General features: G+C 41.3%; 1 protein-coding gene across 3 annotated transcripts in view; it reads right to left on the reverse strand.

Moving 5' to 3' along the window:
* The window catches only part of LOC117511890 (CMRF35-like molecule 5), a 74,335-nt gene that overhangs the window by 12,851 nt on the left and 42,912 nt on the right, over positions 1-18,572 (reverse strand). Inside the window, exons 2-3 of one of the 3 annotated variants that reach the window (XM_034171809.1) lie at positions 14,165-14,506; positions 4,865-5,029 (exon numbers count right to left, since the gene is read on the reverse strand). In XM_034171809.1, coding sequence (XP_034027700.1) covers positions 4,865-5,029; positions 14,165-14,506 — 507 coding nt within the window. Of the gene's footprint in view, positions 1-4,864; positions 5,030-14,164; positions 14,510-18,572 lie in introns of all 3 variants that reach the window. The other 2 variants (XM_034171810.1, XM_034171808.1) reach the window with 2 other exon arrangements.

Below are 18,572 nucleotides of genomic sequence, written 5' to 3' on the forward strand. Positions count from 1 at the left end.
ACAAAAAACAGTTTTGACCTCTAGATAGTTTCCTCCTCCATGACAACTGGACGGAGGGTGAATTTTTAGTTTGATTTTAAGACATGAAGTTCATGTCTGTGGGCGTGGTTGCTTCAAGTGTCAGCGTCTCTGCCTCTTGTCGTGTCCAACCAAGACTCGGAGTCCACTCAATGTGGCTGTTAGCTGTTGTGTTGTTGCTGTGTCTGTTTGTTTGGAGTATTTGTTTTTTTTTTTACAAACACCTGGAATAATGTGGCTTGCTGTTGTGGTGAAACATCTTCACAGATCATCAAAGATGTCCCTGCTGTTTTACTGTATTTGAGCTGAGTGAAATTCTTATGGAATTTAATGTTTGATGCTAACAACATTAGCACTTTTAGCTGCGATCGGTAACCTGATCCCTTAAGCCCTGTTAATACACAATTACCGAGAAAACAAGCGGCTCATAACTTTTAATGTCCACAACAAAGCAAATCAAACCAGTGCACAGTCCCCAAAAATATAACTTAATAAACACCCAAACCCAGGTTAGCCTGTTAGCTTAGCTGGTTAGTCCTCAAACATAAAGGCCTGATCAGGCTTCTTTTGTCAGACACGGATCCACCCACGCCCCACCCCTTTATGCAGTAATGACGTCATTGTGCCGTTGCTGCCACCATGGTGATGCCCAAATACAAACTTCATATCGGCTGTTCTAGGTCTCTATATAAATCCTAATCATGCAGACTTTGTCCAGGATAGATACAGTCTATGGGCTTAACTGCAACTGGTCAGCTGAAAAATGGTCAACATTCAGCCTGAGATCAAAACCACCTCAATGTTACGGGTTGGCTGAAAGTCAGATGTTCCTACGAGCTTGGCTAGTGGGAATTCCAGTTTGGCTGCATTGGACTTGAGAGTGAGACATCTGGTGTTCGAGCCTCACTGGAGACACAAAGATCCATGCCTGTCTCGGAAACACAAAGAAAAGCTGAAGTTCCTTTTTTGTTGTTGTTCCTTAAAGCTTCCTGATCTGATGTGACTGCAAACATATTGTTGAATTTCTGCCAAGAATACAACAGGAGAACCAAACATCCAGCTGACACCATGAAAACAATTCAAGTCAACAGTCTGAGACTGAACTGGTGTTGATCACCAACTCACCAGTTGTCCTTTATTTGCTGAGACTAGGGGTTGCCAACTGTCCCTTGAAAAAGGAATTGTCCCATATTTAGAAACAAAAAGAACGCATCAAATAGTTTAAAAATTGTTTCACACACACAAAAAAGGCAAAAAAAATAAATAAATTTTATCACGCCAGGAGAGGTGAAGGCAAGTGGGTGGACCAGCCTTGCCAACAAGATGTCACTTATTTATATTTCAAGGAGCTGGCAACCCTAGCTGGGACTCTACTCTTTGTCGTTTGGACGTCCTTTGAGCCGTTGGTCGCTGTGACCGCTGGACTCTACATTTGGTTGCTCAGTTCTTTGTTGTAATTCGTTTGTTTTTGGTCGTACAACTAAAGCAGAAGGTCGCTCCACTGAGTCTGGTTTGCTTGAGGTTTCTTCCTCTGAGGTGTTTTTCCTGACCACTGTTGGGTCAGGTTACACCTCCGTCATGTGAGGAACCTTCAGGTGACTTATGTTGTATAGAAGCTGTGGCCAGAGGATGAAAAAAATGGTCTACCCCCCTCATCTTATAACTATAAGAAACCCATTTTGTTTGATGCATTTCTACGCCTACTAATAGAAAATCATGGTTGTATGATTTTTAAATGTGCACAACATGGTGAATTAACCCCTTCATTTCAGCTACATCTGAAAATTGTGAAATCAATACAGAAGCCCTATTCTATGATTTTTCTGAGCTTATATGAACAAAATGGATATCTAATCCATGATATGTGTAGAAAATACACATTAGCATGATATTTGCAGTCACTTCTGTGGAAAAAAGTATGATCCTGTGATAATCTTAACCCTTTGTTCCTGTAATTTTGCACAATTGTTATATTATGCGCAAACATTTTTGTTTCATTTCTGTGGTTGCAGAATGGGTAGAATAGTCATGTTTCTGCTTTTGTAGAGCTGTAATCTGTACTTTTTCCTTTCAGTTGCAAGATGGAACTCTGCGAAGCATGAGAAAGTCAACTACGTCAGACCTTGCAAAGAAACTAGAAGTGTATTGTGAGAAAATTCCCGAAGTGGCCTCTAGCATTGCCTCAGCAAGAGATACTGCATGTCATTGATGGAATGTCCAGGGTACAAGCTGTAAATGAGACTTATTTCAAAACGTACAATGACTTGGCAGAGATCATCCTGAAAACACTGGTGAGGCTCTGTCAAAATCAAACCCTAAATGCTGATGTCATAGTACTTGTTTGGCAGATAACTTCGACTTCTACATTAAACTGGATGAATGACAGCGAAGAGGAGCAAACTGAGTATACTGCCGTCTAGTCACAACTTGACAAGTTGACAAGTTTAACTACTGCCATTATTTGAAAGGAGGTGGCAACAAAGCTGCTCTTGCTGACTTCATCATACAGTATGTGCTGCAAAATGCCCAGGAACGGTTGACCAAGGACTGCTATATCATCATAGCAGGAGGACTCAAAGAGGGAGAGGTGTTGAAGTGTGTCAGTGAGTCAGGTGTTTCCCAAATGGAAGACTTGTTTTATACTCATGAGGAGGCTGACACAAGGATGATTCTGCATGCCATCGACGTATCCCAAGGCCACAAACGTGTTGTTGTTAGGTGTGACGATACCGATCTTTTGGTATTACTTTTGTACTACCATTCTACAGGACATCTGATTGGTGAGGTGTATGTGCATGCAGGACATACAGGAAAACTGACCACAAATGAGCGCTACATACCGGTACACCTGTTGGCTACAGAGACAGGGCAGAGGGTTTGTTTGTGCCTCCCAGCAATGCATGCATTGACTGGGTGTGACAGCACAAGTGCTTTATTTCATATTGGCAAGCATATGGCCTATTCCACCTTGGTTAAGAACACTGACACTCTCTCCAATTTAGAGACATTCCATACATCACCGGAGTACCTGCAGTCAGCCAAGACCTTTGTTTTTCTTCTTTATGGTCAGAAAGGAAAAACCGCTTCCACATTACATTTGCCACGATGACAGACAAAGCATCTTCGATGCTTCCTCCCACTGAGGATGCCTTTCAGCAACATGTCCTGAGAGCAAGGTACCAAACTATTGTATGGTGCCAGAGTCGCCATGCAAAGCCTCCTGCCAAGGACCCAGTGGGAAATGGATGGTCCCAGGATGAAAACGGATGTTTACAGCCAATCATGTATAAGCAGGAATCAGCACCAGCAGAAGTGAGGGACCTAACACATTTATTCTGCATAAAGACTGTGCAACTGGGCAGAAATGTCCATGTCTTCTTGCTGGGCTCAACTGGATTGAGCTTTGTGAATGTAAACACTGTCAAATGTGCCACAACTGGAAGGTGAGGAGGTAAAGGACACTGATGACTAAGTTGGTGTTCCCGATCATTGTCTAAATAAAGTCTGCTGAGGGTATGAAAAATGCATTGACCTGTTGCCTCTAACTGCTTTCAGCTTAGGGGGTTGTAGGGGGTTGATCTGACAGATTTAAAAAGCTGAAGAAACTGTTTTCTGATGCAGTTTTGGAGGAAGTCTAGTGCCAGTTGCTTCTTAGAATCGGGGCTGCGGTATCGATTGCATCATTTTTGAGAGGGCGTTGTAAAAAAGGCAAATAATTCAAGTTGTACTCTGCAGAAGTGCAAATAATCACCCCTTTTCTATCTAGAAGAACAGATTACATCTCTACAAAAGCAGAAACATTACTATCCTACCCATTCTGCAACCACAGAAATAAAACCAAATTGTTTCTGAGCATAATATAACAAAAACTATGCAAAATTACAGAACTAGGGGAGCTACGACCACTACCTTTGCAACCCCCCAGGACTAAACCAAACCAACTTTTTAAGGTTCCTTAGATGATCCCAAAACACAATCAGGATGTTCCCAAAAATAAAAACTGGCCTCAAGCCAGTTATCCAAGATGGCCACCAAAACAGGGTTTTTTTCACTTAAACACCAATGATTTCTGTCATTATTAAGTCTATTGTTTGTTCCTACTATGTATTTTAATGATAAGGGTCTATTGGCAGCCATTTTGGACACCATTTTGAATCTTAAACCCATGAATTAATTTAGTTTAGGCACAAATGAGTTTGCTGTGACCTGCAATGGTCTTCCCATTGAATCTCTGTGATAGTTAAGTTGTTTATATGTTGTGTAAAGGTGTTTTAGTGAAAAAACCCTATTCTGTTGGCCATTTTGGATAACTGGCTTGAGGCCAGTTTTTATTTTTGGGAACATCCTGATTGTGTTTTGGGATCATCTAAGGAACCTAAAACAGTTGTTTGGTTTAGTCCTGGATGGGGTGCAAAGGTAGTGGTCGTAGCTCCCCTAGTACAGGAACAAAGGGTGAAGAGTATCACAGGATCATACTTTTTCCACAGAAGTGACTGCAAATATCATGCTGATGTGTATTTTCTACAAATATCATGGATTAGATATCCATTTTGTTCATATAAGCTCAGAAAATCATAGAATAGGGCTTCTGTATTGATTTCACAATTTTCAGATGTAGCCGAAATGAAGGGGTTAATTCACCATGTTGTGCACACTTAAATATCATACAACCATGATTTTCTATTAGTAGGCATAGAAATGCATAAAAAAAAAAACAGGTTTCATTTAGTTATAAGATGGGGAGGGGTATGTCTCCTTTTTAGGGCCCTTTTTTGGTCTTGGCCACAGGTCTAATGATTTGGCGCTGTGTAAATAAACAGAAATGAACACTGAAACACAAACGTACCTGAAGGTGGAGCTGTTGTTGTCATCTCGTCGTGTTCCTGTTCAGGAAGCTTGGAGGATTCTGGAACCACAGAAAGCAGTGTGGAGCTTAAAGCTGGTAATGATGTTGATTGGACTGTTGGCGAAGGAGGCCGAGCAGCTGAGGTTAATTTGGGGGTTGTTGAAGCTGGAACAAAAATTTATCAAAATCCTGAAAATAAATACGAGTTGTTGTTTGGTTGATAAGAAACCTTGGAGATAAAACATAAGGCACTTAGTCCATGGCCCAAAGAGGGTTTTGATACTACTAAGAATCCGGCCTTGTTATACTACAAACGACACCAAAACATATGGTGGCCCAGGATGAACCCTCAGCACTGCACCGTCCTCCAAAGATGAGACCTTTGGTGTTCTCCCGTGCTTTCTTCTCCAGACATGAGACTCCAAACAGTATTTTCACTTCCCCTTCAGAGGATGTGCTTGCTTCCAATGGAAGGCAGCAACAGAGTTCCTCCCACAAAGTGCAGAAACAAGAGCCTCTGATGAGATTTGCAAACCATTATATATGTGTGTGTGTGTTACCTGGAAACTGGAGGAGGATGGAGAATAGCCTACACAGGACACACATACGCAAATATATAAAATACATATTCATTCATTTTCTGACACTTGTCCAGGTTGCGGTGGCAGCAGACAAAACAGCTCACCCCACACTTCCCTACCTTGGCCAACTCCTCTAACTCTTCCCGAGGGGTCCTGAGGTGTTCTCAAGCCAGCTGGGAAATATAACCTCTCCAGTGTGTCCTTGGTCTTCCCGAGAGTCTCCTCCCAGTTGGACATGACTGGAAGATGACCAGGGGGTATCCTCAGGAGCATAAATCAACTAGTAAATCAAGAGCCTTATTTTCTGTCTCACCTCCTTCTTCACCACAACTTGGCCCAAATCCATCTGTCCATCTCACATTCCATCTTACTGCCACTTGTGAACAAAACCCTGAGATACTTAAACTCCTCCACGTGGGGCAGTAACTCACCCCTGACCCAGAGGGGACAGTCCACCATTTTCCCACAGAGAACCATGGTCTCAGATTTGGAGGTGTTGATTCTCATCCCAGTTGCTTCACACTTGACTTCAGACCTCCTCACTGCACATCGGAGGTCACTGCCTGATGAAGCCAACAGAACCACATCATCTGCAAAAAGCAGAGATGTAACTCTGAGGTCATCACACTGGACAGTCCGAAGCCATAAGAAGACTTATCTCTGTGCTTGTTCTGTTGGACCTCAGTGCTGCTTTTGATACTGTTGACCATAAAATTTTATTACAGAGATTAGAGCATGTCATAGGTATTAAAGGCACTGCGCTGCGGTGGTTTGAATCATATTTGTCTAATAGATTACAGTTTGTTCATGTAAATGGGGAATCTTCTTCACAGACTAAAGTTAATTATGGAGTTCCACAAGGTTCTGTGCTAGGACCAATTTTATTCACTTTATACATGCTTCCCTTAGGCAGTATTATTAGACGGTATTGCTTAAATTTTCATTGTTACGCAGATGATACCCAGCTTTATCTATCCATGAAGCCAGAGGATACACACCAATTAGCTAAACTGCAGGATTGTCTTACAGACATAAAGACATGGATGACCTCTAATTTCCTGCTTTTAAACTCAGATAAAACTGAAGTTATTGTACTTGGCCCCACAAATCTTAGAAGCATGGTGTCTAACCAGATCCTTACTCTGGATGGCATTTCCCTGACCTCTAGTAATACTGTGAGAAATCTTGGAGTCATTTTTGATCAGGATATGTCATTCAAAGCGCATATTAAACAAATATGTAGGACTGCCTTTTTGCATTTACGCAATATCTCTAAAATCAGAAAGGTCTTGTCTCAGAGTGATGCTGAAAAACTAATTCATGCATTTATTTCTTCTAGGCTGGACTATTGTAATTCATTATTATCAGGTTGTCCTAAAAGTTCCCTAAAAAGCCTTCAGTTGGTTCAGAATGCTGCAGCTAGAGTACTGACGGGGACTAGCAGGAGAGAGCATATCTCACCCGTGTTGGCCTCTCTTCATTGGCTTCCTGTTAATTCTAGAATAGAATTTAAAATTCTTCTTCTTACTTATAAGGTTTTGAATAATCAGGTCCCATCTTATCTTAGGGACCTCGTAGTACCATATTACCCCATTAGAGCGCTTCGCTCTCAGACTGCGGGCTTACTTGTAGTTCCTAGGGTTTGTAAGAGTAGAATGGGAGGCAGAGCCTTCAGCTTTCAGGCTCCTCTCCTGTGGAACCAGCTCCCAATTCAGATCAGGGAGACAGATACCCTCTCTACTTTTAAGATTAGGCTTAAAACTTTCCTTTTCGCTAAGGCTTATAGTTAGGGCTGGATCGGGTGACCCTGGACCATCCCTTGGTTATGTTGCTTTAGACATAGACTGTGGGGGGGTTCCCATGATGCACTGTTTCTTTCTCTTTTTGCTCCGTATGCATCACTCTGCATTTAATCATTAGTGATCGATCTCTGCCCCCCTTCTCGGCATGTCTTTTTCCTGGTTCTTTCCCTCAGCCCCAACCAGTCTCAGCAGAAGACTGCCCCTCCCTGAGCCTGGTTCTGCTGGAGGTTTCTTCCTGTTAAAAGGGAGTTTTTCCTTCCCACTGTGGCCAAGTGCTTGCTCATAGGGGGTCGTTTTGACTGTTGGGGTTTTTCATAATTATTGTATGGCCTTGCCTTACAATATGGAGCGCCTTGGGGCAACTGTTTGTTGTGATTTGGCGCTATATAAGAAAAAAGTTGATTGATTGATTGATTGACACCCTCTGGAACCTGACTGCACCTTGAAATCCCTTCCATGAAGATCACAAACAGGATTGGTGACAAGGGACAGTCCTCCTGGAGTCCAACACCCACCAGGAGCAGGTCTGATGTGATGCTGAGAACACGCACACAGCTCCTACTTTTGTCATATAGAGACCGGATCATGGCTTTGGTACTGTGAGATGTTGAGGTCATAAAAATCACACGACTGCTGTCCACGAAAAATCAACAGATATCCGTTTGTTCAATGGGAATGAGTTCATTTATTTAAAGTATGTGTAAAACTAGAGCCCCGCGCTCACAGAGTGCAAACCTTTGGCAACATTAGTTTCCAATTCCACAAAAGTTTACCTTGGAAAAAAATTTCAAGGTTAACCCCTTAACGCCTGAATTTATATAGCTGTATATAAAAAAATGTTTTGTGTGTGTTTTTGCCTTTAAGTAGATGGTAAATAATGTTGAGATTATTAATTACACTTTTGCTCAAAAAATAAATAGTAATTTTGGTATTTTTGGTAATAATTTATGTTATAATAATAATAATTGTATGTTGCAAATTTGCGACAACAGGCATACTGGTCAATTTGGTATGTTGCATATTTGAGTCAAATATTGTCGCATATATGCGACAATAGGTGTTAAGGGGTTAAAGTCCTGTTCAAAGTGACTTTTCAGAAACTAAATTAGATGTGGTCAAATGTCAGGAGGATGGATGTATTTAATTTGTGTACTTGAATCAAAGTTTTTTTTTTTTGTGGCACTGTCTGGGTTTTTTTTTTTTTTTTTTTTTGGTTTGTTTTTTTGTTGGGTTTTTTTTTTTTGAGTTTCTGAATTCTTTTTCAGATAATTTTCACAGAACATTGGTTAACTCTGCTGTGCACAATGTGTTGTTGCTTTTTGCCACTTGGTTTCTGACTGATAACTGGAAGACAAACAGGCATAAGATTAGAACCTCCATCCAGTTTTGCTGGTGCAGGTAAATCCAAAACAGAAAAATGAGTGATTGAGGCACTTTTGATTGAGATATAATGTAAACTGTACATCAAATGGGGTTTTCAATATTAAATTCAAATGTCCACACGATCCAGCTCAGATCAAACTTTGTGAGGTGACAGTGAGTGTCGGTCTGCACCTCATTTACAAATATGAGAGTGCTTGGGGCACATTTGATTAAGATATAATGTAAAATATACATTAAATGGGGTTTTCAATGTTATATTGAAATCAATCAATCAATCAATTTTTTTTTTTATATAGCGCCAAATCACAACAAACAGTTGCCCCAAGGCGCTTTATATTGTAAGGCAAGGCCATACAATAATTATGTAAAACCCCAACGGTCAAAACGACCCCCTGTGAGCAAGCACTTGGCTACAGTGGGAAGGAAAAACTCCCTTTTAACAGGAAGAAACCTCCAGCAGAACCAGGCTCAGGGAGGGGCAGTCTTCTGCTGGGACTGGTTGGGGCTGAGGGAGAGAACCAGGAAAAAGACATGCTGTGGAGGGGAGCAGAGATCGATCACTAATGATTAAATGCAGAGTGGTGCATACAGAGCAAAAAGAGAAAGAAACAGTGCATCATGGGAACCCCCCAGCAGTCTACGTCTATAGCAGCATAACTAAGGGATGGTTCAGGGTCACCTGATCCAGCCCTAACTATAAGCTTTAGCAAAAAGGAAAGTTTTAAGCCTAATCTTAAAAGTAGAGAGGGTGTCTGTCTCCCTGATCTGAATTGGGAGCTGGTTCCACAGGAGAGGAGCCTGAAAGCTGAAGGCTCTGTCTCCCATTCTACTCTTACAAACCCTAGGAACTACAAGTAAGCCTGCAGTCTGAGAGCGAAGCGCTCTATTGGGGTGATATGGTACTACGAGGTCCCTAAGATAAGATGGGACCTGATTATTCAAAACCTTATAAGTAAGAAGAAGAATTTTAAATTCTATTCTAGAATTAACAGGAAGCCAATGAAGAGAGGCCAATATGGGTGAGATATGCTCTCTCCTTCTAGTCCCCGCCAGTACTCTAGCTGCAGCATTTTGAATTAACTGAAGGCTTTTTAGGGAACTTTTAGGACAACCTGATAATAATGAATTACAATAGTCCAGCCTAGAGGAAATAAATGCATGAATTAGTTTTTCAGCATCACTCTGAGACAAGATCTTTCTAATTTTAGAGATATTGCGTAAATGCAAAAAAGCAGTCCTACATATTTGTTTAATATGCGCTTTGAATGACATATCCTGATCAAAAATGACTCCAAGATTTCTCACAGTATTACCAGAGGTCAGGGTAATGCCATCCAGAGTAAGGATCTAGACACCATGTTTCTAAGATTTGTGGGGGCAAGTACAATAACTTCAGTTTTATCTGAGTTTAAAAGCAGGAAATTAGAGGTCATCCATGTCTTTATGTCTGTAAGACAATCCTGCAGTTTAGCTAATTGGTGTGTGTCCTCTGGCTTCATGGATAGATAAAGCTGGGTATCATCTGCGTAACAATGAAAATTTAAGCAATACTGTCTAATAATACTGCCTAAGGGAAGCATGTATAAAGTGAATAAAATTGGTCCTAGCACAGAACCTTGTGGAACTCCATAATTAACTTTAGTCTGTGAAGAAGATTCCCCATTTACATGAACAAATTGTAATCTATTAGACAAATATGATTCAAACCACCGCAGCGCAGTGCCTTTAATACCTATGGCATGCTCTAATCTCTGTAATAAAATTTTATGGTCAACAGTATCAAAAGCAGCACTGAGGTCTAACAGAACAAGCACAGAGATGAGTCCACTGTCCGAGGCCATAAGAAGATCATTTGTAACCTTCACTAATGCTGTTTCTGTACTATGATGAATTCTAAAACCTGACAAACTCTTCAAATAGACCATTCCTCTGCAGATGATCAGTTAGCTGTTTTACAACTACCCTTTCAAGAATTTTTGAGAGAAAAGGAAGGTTGGAGATTGGCCTATAATTAGCTAAGATAGCTGGGTCAAGTGATGGCTTTTTAAGTAATGGTTTAATTACTGCCACCTTAAAAGCCTGTGGTACATAGCCAACTAATAAAGATAGATTGATCATATTTAAGATCGAAGCATTAAATAATGGTAGGGCTTCCTTGAGCAGCCTGGTAGGAATGGGGTCTAATAAACATGTTGATGGTTTGGATGAAGTAACTAATGAAAATAACTCGGACAGAACAATCGGAGAGAAAGAGTCTAACCAAATACCGGCATCACTGAAAGCAGCCAAAGATAACGATACATCTTTGGGATGGTTATGAGTAATTTTTTTTTCTAATAGTTAAAATTTTGTTAGCAAAGAAAGTCATGAAGTCATTACTAGTTAAAGTTAATGGAATACTCAGCTCAATAGAGCTCTGACTCTTTGTCAGCCTGGCTACAGTGCTGAAAAGAAACCTGGGGTTGTTCTTATTTTCTTCAATTAGTGATGAGTAGAAAGATGTCCTAGCTTTACGGAGGGCTTTTTTATAGAGCAACAGACTCTTTTTCCAGGCTAAGTGAAGATCTTCTAAATTAGTGAGATGCCATTTCCTCTCCAACTTACGGGTTATCTGCTTTAAGCTACGAGTTTGTGAGTTATACCACGGAGTCAGGCTCTTCTGATTTAAAGCTCTCTTTTTCAGAGGAGCTACAGCATCCAAAGTTGTCTTCAATGAGGATGTAAAACTATTGACGAGATACTCTATCTCACTTACAGAGTTTAGGTAGCTACTTTGCACTGTGTTGGTATATGGCATTAGAGAACATAAAGAAGGAATCATATCCTTAAACCTAGTTACAGCGCTTTCTGAAAGACTTCTAGTGTAATGAAACTTATTCCCTACTGTTGGGTAGTCCATCAGAGTAAATGTAAATGTTATTAAGAAATGATCAGACAGAAGGGAGTTTTCAGGGAATACTGTTAAGTCTTCTATTTCCATACCATAAGTCAGAACAAGATCTAAGATATGATTAAGTGGTGGGTGGACTCATTTACATTTTGAGCAAAGCCAATAGAGTCTAATAATAGATTAAATGCAGTGTTGAGGCTGTCATTCTCAGCATCTGTGTGGATGTTAAAATTGCCCACTATAATTATCTTATCTGAGCTAAGCACTAAGTCAGACAAAAGGTCTGAAAATTCACAGAGAAACTCACAGTAACGACCAGGTGAACGATAGATAATAACAAATAAAACTGGTTTTTGGGACTTCCAATTTGGATGGACAAGACTAAGAGTCAAGCTTTCAAATGAATTAAAGCTCTGTCTGGGTTTTTGATTAATTAATAAGCTGGAATGGAAGATTGCTGCTAATCCTCCGCCTCGGCCCGTGCTACGAGCATTCTGACAGTTAATGTGACTCGGGGGTGTTGACTCATTTAAACTAACATATTCATCCTGCTGTAACCAGGTTTCTGTGAGGCAGAATAAATCAATATGTTGATCAATTATTATATTATTTACTAACAGGGACTTAGAAGAGAGAGACCTAATGTTTAATAGACCACATTTAACTGTTTTAGTCTGTGGTGCAGTTGAAGGTGCTATATTAGTTTTTCTTTTTGAATTTTTATGCTTAAATAGATTTTTACTGGTTATTGGTGGTCTGGGAGCAGGCACCGTCTCTACGGGGATGGGGTAATGAGGGGATGGCAGGGGGAGAGAAGCTGCAGAGAGGTGTGTAAGACTACAACTCTGCTTCCTGGTCCCAGCCCTGGATAGTCACGGTTTGGAGGATTTAAGAGAATTGGCCAGATTTCTAGAAATGAGAGCTGCGCCATCCAAAGTGGGATGGAGCAGCAAATGGCCACAAAATCTGTAATCTCTGTCAGTCGAGTCAGGCCCCATCACACTGGAACATGAATGCTGTATGACTCACACGAATTAGAAAAACAAATAGAATTCGAGCTGCATTCGTACGGGACAGACATTCGTACAGTCGTGTACAAATGTTGTACAAATACCCAGAGTGTGGTACAAAGCCGGCTCAAATGAGTCGCGCAATTCAGAGTGCAGCAGCCCCCGAATCCAGGTCGACTATCCAGAGTGCAGGTCGAATGTGGACATAAACCTTCCCCCAAGAAAAAAATAAAAACAGAATAAAATAAAAAAGACAAAGAATAAAAACAACACAGCGCGAAACCCCACAATGCAGGTGTGCCGACCGAACGGTCCCCCCTAAAAATCAGTCCACCTTGCCTCCACTGTGCATACGTCATTTGGGACCACAGCACCACATCTGAGTCTGATTCGCTACACCCAAAGGGATCAAAAGGAATAATGTGATTATTAATGATCAGATGACAAAGTAAAACCTCTTAAATCATTCTAAAGGCAGTTTTAAGCAGAAATGAGGTGATAAGCGGTAAGTCGCTACTGATGCTTTGAAATCACGTATGCACAGCGCTCTGATCACTTCCTCTGTCTTTTATTATGAAATAATGCTGAATTTATGTGGAAATGTTTGTTGTACAAAACCTTGTCGCTGAGATCGATGATGACTGGAGGCAGTTTGAAGCAGAAACGAGGCGATAATCGGCGTATCACTGCTGACGCTCAGAAATAATGCTGCTGTGGTCCAAAATGATGCATGCGCAGTGAAGGAAGGGCGGACCGATTTTTAGAGGGGACCATTCGGTTGTCAAAACCAGCATAATGCAGCAGGAATACGCAGAATGCTCCTCTAATGCTGTATGTGCCACACAAGGTCTGGGTGGGGTGGCGTGTTTGAGGAGTGCGGCAGGTGGAGCGCTGTGGTCCACTCATTTGAAGACCTGCCGTGTCACACTGCTGCGTGTCCTGCTCGCATCATATTAAAGATACTGAAGACTGCTCTTAGCCCACCTGTGGCATTGAGCAGAGACAGAGGAAGACGATTCAACAGCACGACAGTAGGGTGTCTGTTCTCTACATTCATGCTGGCTGTGCAAATTTGCCATTTGTGCCATATTTTCCTAAGCGGCAGATGACTGCTGTCCGAGGAATTCGAATGCAGTTCGACTGCAGGTTGAATTGCACGAATGTCATGTGAATGTCCATTTGTTTGTGCTCATTCATGCTCTAGTGTGACGGGGTATGAAGGACACTATACTACATTAACACTCTGAAATATGAAAGAAATTTGATCTTTTTTGACAGAGTTTTGAATTATTGAAAAATTGATCAATGTTAAAAATCAGGATTTTTTCAGTTTTCCAAGATTTTTCCTGGCTTTGACCTTTGACCTAGAAAATGTAATCAGATCTATCAGGATATGGATCTTCGGTATGAAAAGTTGTGGCCTTCGAGCTGTTTAAAGAAAAACAAATGGGCGAAAAAATAACCTCCTCCAACAAATCATCAATGCTCTTCAAAACACATTTCAGTGTTTGGTGTCATTCTGATATTTTCCAGATAATGTTTTACAGTGTATTTTAAACATTTATAAAACATCAGTCAGAGAACTTTCTCTTCACACGTTCATGGACATTTTCAGACTGAAAGCAGAAACTCACCGTCTGTGACTCTGATCAGAAAGTCGTCTTTTCCATCTGAGATCCACCTTTCCAGTTCACACCTGTAACGTCCTTCATCAGATTTTGTCAGATGTTTGATGGTCACATTCAGAATGTCGTATTTTAGAAAGTCCCGTTTTATAAAAGTGAGCTTGTATTTGTTGTTCTCAGCAGAGTCACTGTCAGTTTGAAGAAGAATGTTGTTGTTGTTATCACATGTTTCTCTGCAGAACATCCTGCGTCCAGACCAATAGAATCTGCATCTAACTGTGATATCTTCTCCTTCTCTTCCAGAATGGACCTCTTGTGCAGTGATGATGTCACTGTGTTGACCGCACAGAGCTGCTGAACAGATCAACAATCAATAGTTAGGATGAGAACGTTCTCTGATCACTAACAAACAAACATTTATTGATCAAACATTTATCACGTTTTGACCTTTAAGGTTTAATTTTTGCTTCGTTTGGATCAAACTCAGAATTCTGAACTTTATGACGTCTGAAGCTTCAGTTGAAACGACACTTTTACCCTCCGCGGTGTCGTGGACGTGGTGACACGCGGCACCAGACTTGACTTTATAAATATTGTCCATTGGTGAATAAATCAACTGAAGGTGTGAGTGAGAGAGTGAATGTGCTTCATTTCTTCATCTGCTGTTTGATTTGATTTATTTTAGACGATAAAAGCACACACACACACATATTATATATATATCTTGCAAAAGTATTCAGCCCCTTGGTATTTTACACATTTTAATTTGTTTATGCCATTTCAAATACAAAAAGTAAATCGGGCTTCTAAATATAAAAGCCAAGGTGATGGGTTGCATAAGTAATCGGCCCCTTTGATATGATACCTGTAAATAATCAGTTTAATTGCCAGTTTTCTTCAGACAAGTCAGGGGATGGATACAGGAACATTTCCAAGTCCCAGTTATTCAGCTTCATGATTAAGTGGCACAGAGGAAGATTTTCTTTCACCAAAACATCAAATCTAGGCTTGCATCTCAGATGTACCTTCTGGCAAATTGTAGCTGAACTTTCACTGTCTTCTTTTCAATAAAAAATCCTCCTCTGTACCACCTCATCATGAAGCTGTATAATGGGAGATATAAAATGCAAAACACACACAATGTACAATGTCAAATCACAGCCACAGAAGCCTGTAACTTCTTCTGGGTTGTCTGGGTGTCTTGGTGGCTTTCCCCACTCTTCTTCTTGCACAGTCACTCAGTTTTTGAAAACTGTCTACTCCACACAGATTTACCACAGAGTGCCACACTGTTTGTTTTTCTTCATAACTGATGTAAATATGTCCGAGACATATTCAGTGAGTTGGAAATGTTCATGTATCCATCCGCTGACTCATCGAAAGAAAACTGGCAATAAAACTGATTATTTACAGGTATTATACCAAAAGGGCCGATTACTTATGCAACCCATCATCTTGGCTTTCATATTTTTAATTAATTTATATAAAGTTGTAGAGATTTACTTTCAGTTTGAGTCTAAGGAAGATAATTTTAGAAATTAGTATATTTAGAAGCCTGATTTACTTTTTGTATTTGAAATGCCATAAATAAATTAAAATGCTTTAAATACCAAAGGGCTGAATACTTTTGCCATCCACTGTATGTGTGTATGTATGTATGTATACATATATATATATCACAGCACTTTTGTTTTTGCTCCCATTTTTCATGAAAATTCTTTGGTTCTGCAAATTGATTGTTGCAGCAGCTGTCCGGGTGGCTGGTCTTAGACCATCTTGGAGGTGAACATGCTGGATGTGGAGGTCCTGGGCTGGTGTGATTACACGTGATCTGCGGTTGTGAGGCTGGTTGGATGTACTGTCAAATTCTCTGAAATGCATTTGGAGACAGTTTATTGTAGAGAAATGAACATTCAATTCATGGGCAACAGCTCTGGTGGACATTCCTGCAGTCAGCAGGCCAATTGTACGCGCCCTCAAAATGTGCAACATCTGTGGCATTGTGCTGTGTGATAAAACTGCACATTTCAAAGTGGCCTCTTATTGTGGCCAGCCTAAGGCACACCTGTGCAGTCATCATGCTGTCTCATCAGCATCTTGATATGCCACACCTGTGAGGCGGGATGGATTATCTCAGCAAAGGAGAAGAGCTCACTAACACAGATTTAGACAGATTTGTGAACAATATTTGAGAGAAACAGGTTTTTTGTGTATACAGAAAATGTTTTCGATCTTTGAGTTCAGCTCATGTAAAATGGGAACAAAAACAAAAGTGTTGCATTTATATTTTTGTTAAGTGTATATACCTACTACTTTCGTAGTTGTGGCTATGGAGAGTTGCTAATTGGCAGGAGAAGGGGTGAAGCGATTTAAGGCGATTGACGCAGTTTCAAAACCATCACCCTGCCGAGCTAACGGTAGCCCCTAATATTACCACACCCTCAGGTTCTGACCTCCCCCGTAGTCTGTGGGTAACTTTAAATTGTCTCAGAGCCGGAGTGGGTCGTTTTGGTGCAGATATGCACCAATGGGTGTTGAAACCAACAGCTTCATGTGAGTGCGGAGTGGAGGCCCAGACCACTGCTCACATACTGGGTGAATGTAAGATCCTTTACCTTCCCCCCACCAATCACGACCTTACAACCATAGATGACGATATGGAGAGATGGCTTCAATACCTGCCCAACATTGTTGGATGAGCTTTACAACACTCATACGCAAGAAGAAGAAGAGCCTATGACTTTATTCGGTATACCTTGCCAGTACTGGGATGGACCCTTGGACCCACTTTTGCCGTTAGAACTCCCTTAATTCTTGATGGCATAGTTTCTGAAATATTCAGATCAGCCCATCTGGCACCAACAACCATGCCACATTCAAGTTCACTTAAATCCCCTTTCTTCCCCACTCTAATGCTCGGTTTCAACTTCAGCAAGTTGTCTTCACCATGTCTAGATGCCTAAATGCACTGAGTTGTTGCCATGAGATTGGCTGATTAGTTATTTGTGCTCAGAAGCAATTAAACAAGGGCACCTAATAAAGTGGCTGATGTGTGTGTGTGTGTGTGTGTGTGTGTGTGTGTGTGTGTGTGTGTGTGTGTGTGTGTGTGTGTGTGTGTGTGTGTGTGTGTGTGTGTGTGTGTGTGTGTGTGTGTGTGTGTGTGTTTTGACTTCGGCAGATCAATCATTTCCATCTCATCCTGTCCTCTGTATCTTCCTCTGTGTCACCAACCACCTGCATGTCCTCCATCAGCACATCCATAAACCTCCTCTTTGTCCACCTCTTCTTCTCCTGCCTGGTGGCACATGGACATTTTCAGACTGAAAGCAGAAACTCATCGTCTGTGCTCCATCCTCAGCATCCCCAAGTTTTTAAACTCATCTACGAGGTTTGTCAATAAAGTATAGGTCCTTTTTATTTTTTTTCAAAAACTATATGGATTTCATTCATATGTTTTTACGTCAGACATGCTTGAACCCTCGTGCGCATGCGTGAGTTTTTCCATGCCTGTCGGTGACGTCATTCGCCTGTGAGCACTCCTTGTGGGAGGAGTCGTCCAGCCCCTCGTCGGAATTCCTTTGTCTGAGAAGTTGCTGAGAGACTGGCGCTTTGTTTGATCAAAATTTTTTTCTAAACCTGTGAGACACATCGAAGTGGACACGGTTCGAAAAATTAAGCTGGTTTTCGGTGAAAATTTTAACGGCTAATGAGAGATTTTGAGGTGATACTGTCGCTTTAAGGACTTCCCACGGTGCGAGATGTCGCACAGCACTCCCAGGCGCCATCGTCAGCCTGTTTCAAGCTGAAAACCTCCACATTTCAGGCTCTATTGATCCAGGACGTCGTGAGAGAACAGAGAAGTTTCAGAAGAAGTCGGTTTCAGCATTTTATCCGGATATTCCACTGTTAAAGGAGATTTTTTTAATGAAAGACGTGCGGACGGATTGCAGCGTCGGCTCGCAGCCGCTGCGACGCTCCGCCACAGGAAAAACACCTCTGTTGGAAGCCTTAAGGACAAGTTGGAACATGTCCAGCTGTTAAACAATTTCTCATATACTCACTCCACTGAAAGCCATCAAAAGCCGCCTGGATTTTACAAATGGTTATCAACACGGAGGTGTTTTTCCTGTGCCGCCGCACTGCGCCAGCTGCGTCCCGACGCTGCAATCCGTTCGCACGTCTTTCATTAAAAAAATCTCCATTAACAGTGGAATATCCGGATAAAATGCTGACGACGGTGCCTGGGAGTGCTGTGCGACGTCTCGCACCGTGGGAAGTCCTTAAAGCAACAGTATCACCTCAAAATCTCTCATCAGCCGTTAAAATTTTCACCGAAAACCAGCTTAATTTTTCGAACCGTGTCCACTTCGATGTGTCTCACAGGTTTAGAAAAAATTTTGATCAAACAAAGCGCCAG

The sequence above is a fragment of the Thalassophryne amazonica genome, chromosome 6 (assembly GCF_902500255.1).
Source record: "Thalassophryne amazonica chromosome 6, fThaAma1.1, whole genome shotgun sequence".
Taxonomy (NCBI): domain Eukaryota; kingdom Metazoa; phylum Chordata; class Actinopteri; order Batrachoidiformes; family Batrachoididae; genus Thalassophryne; species Thalassophryne amazonica.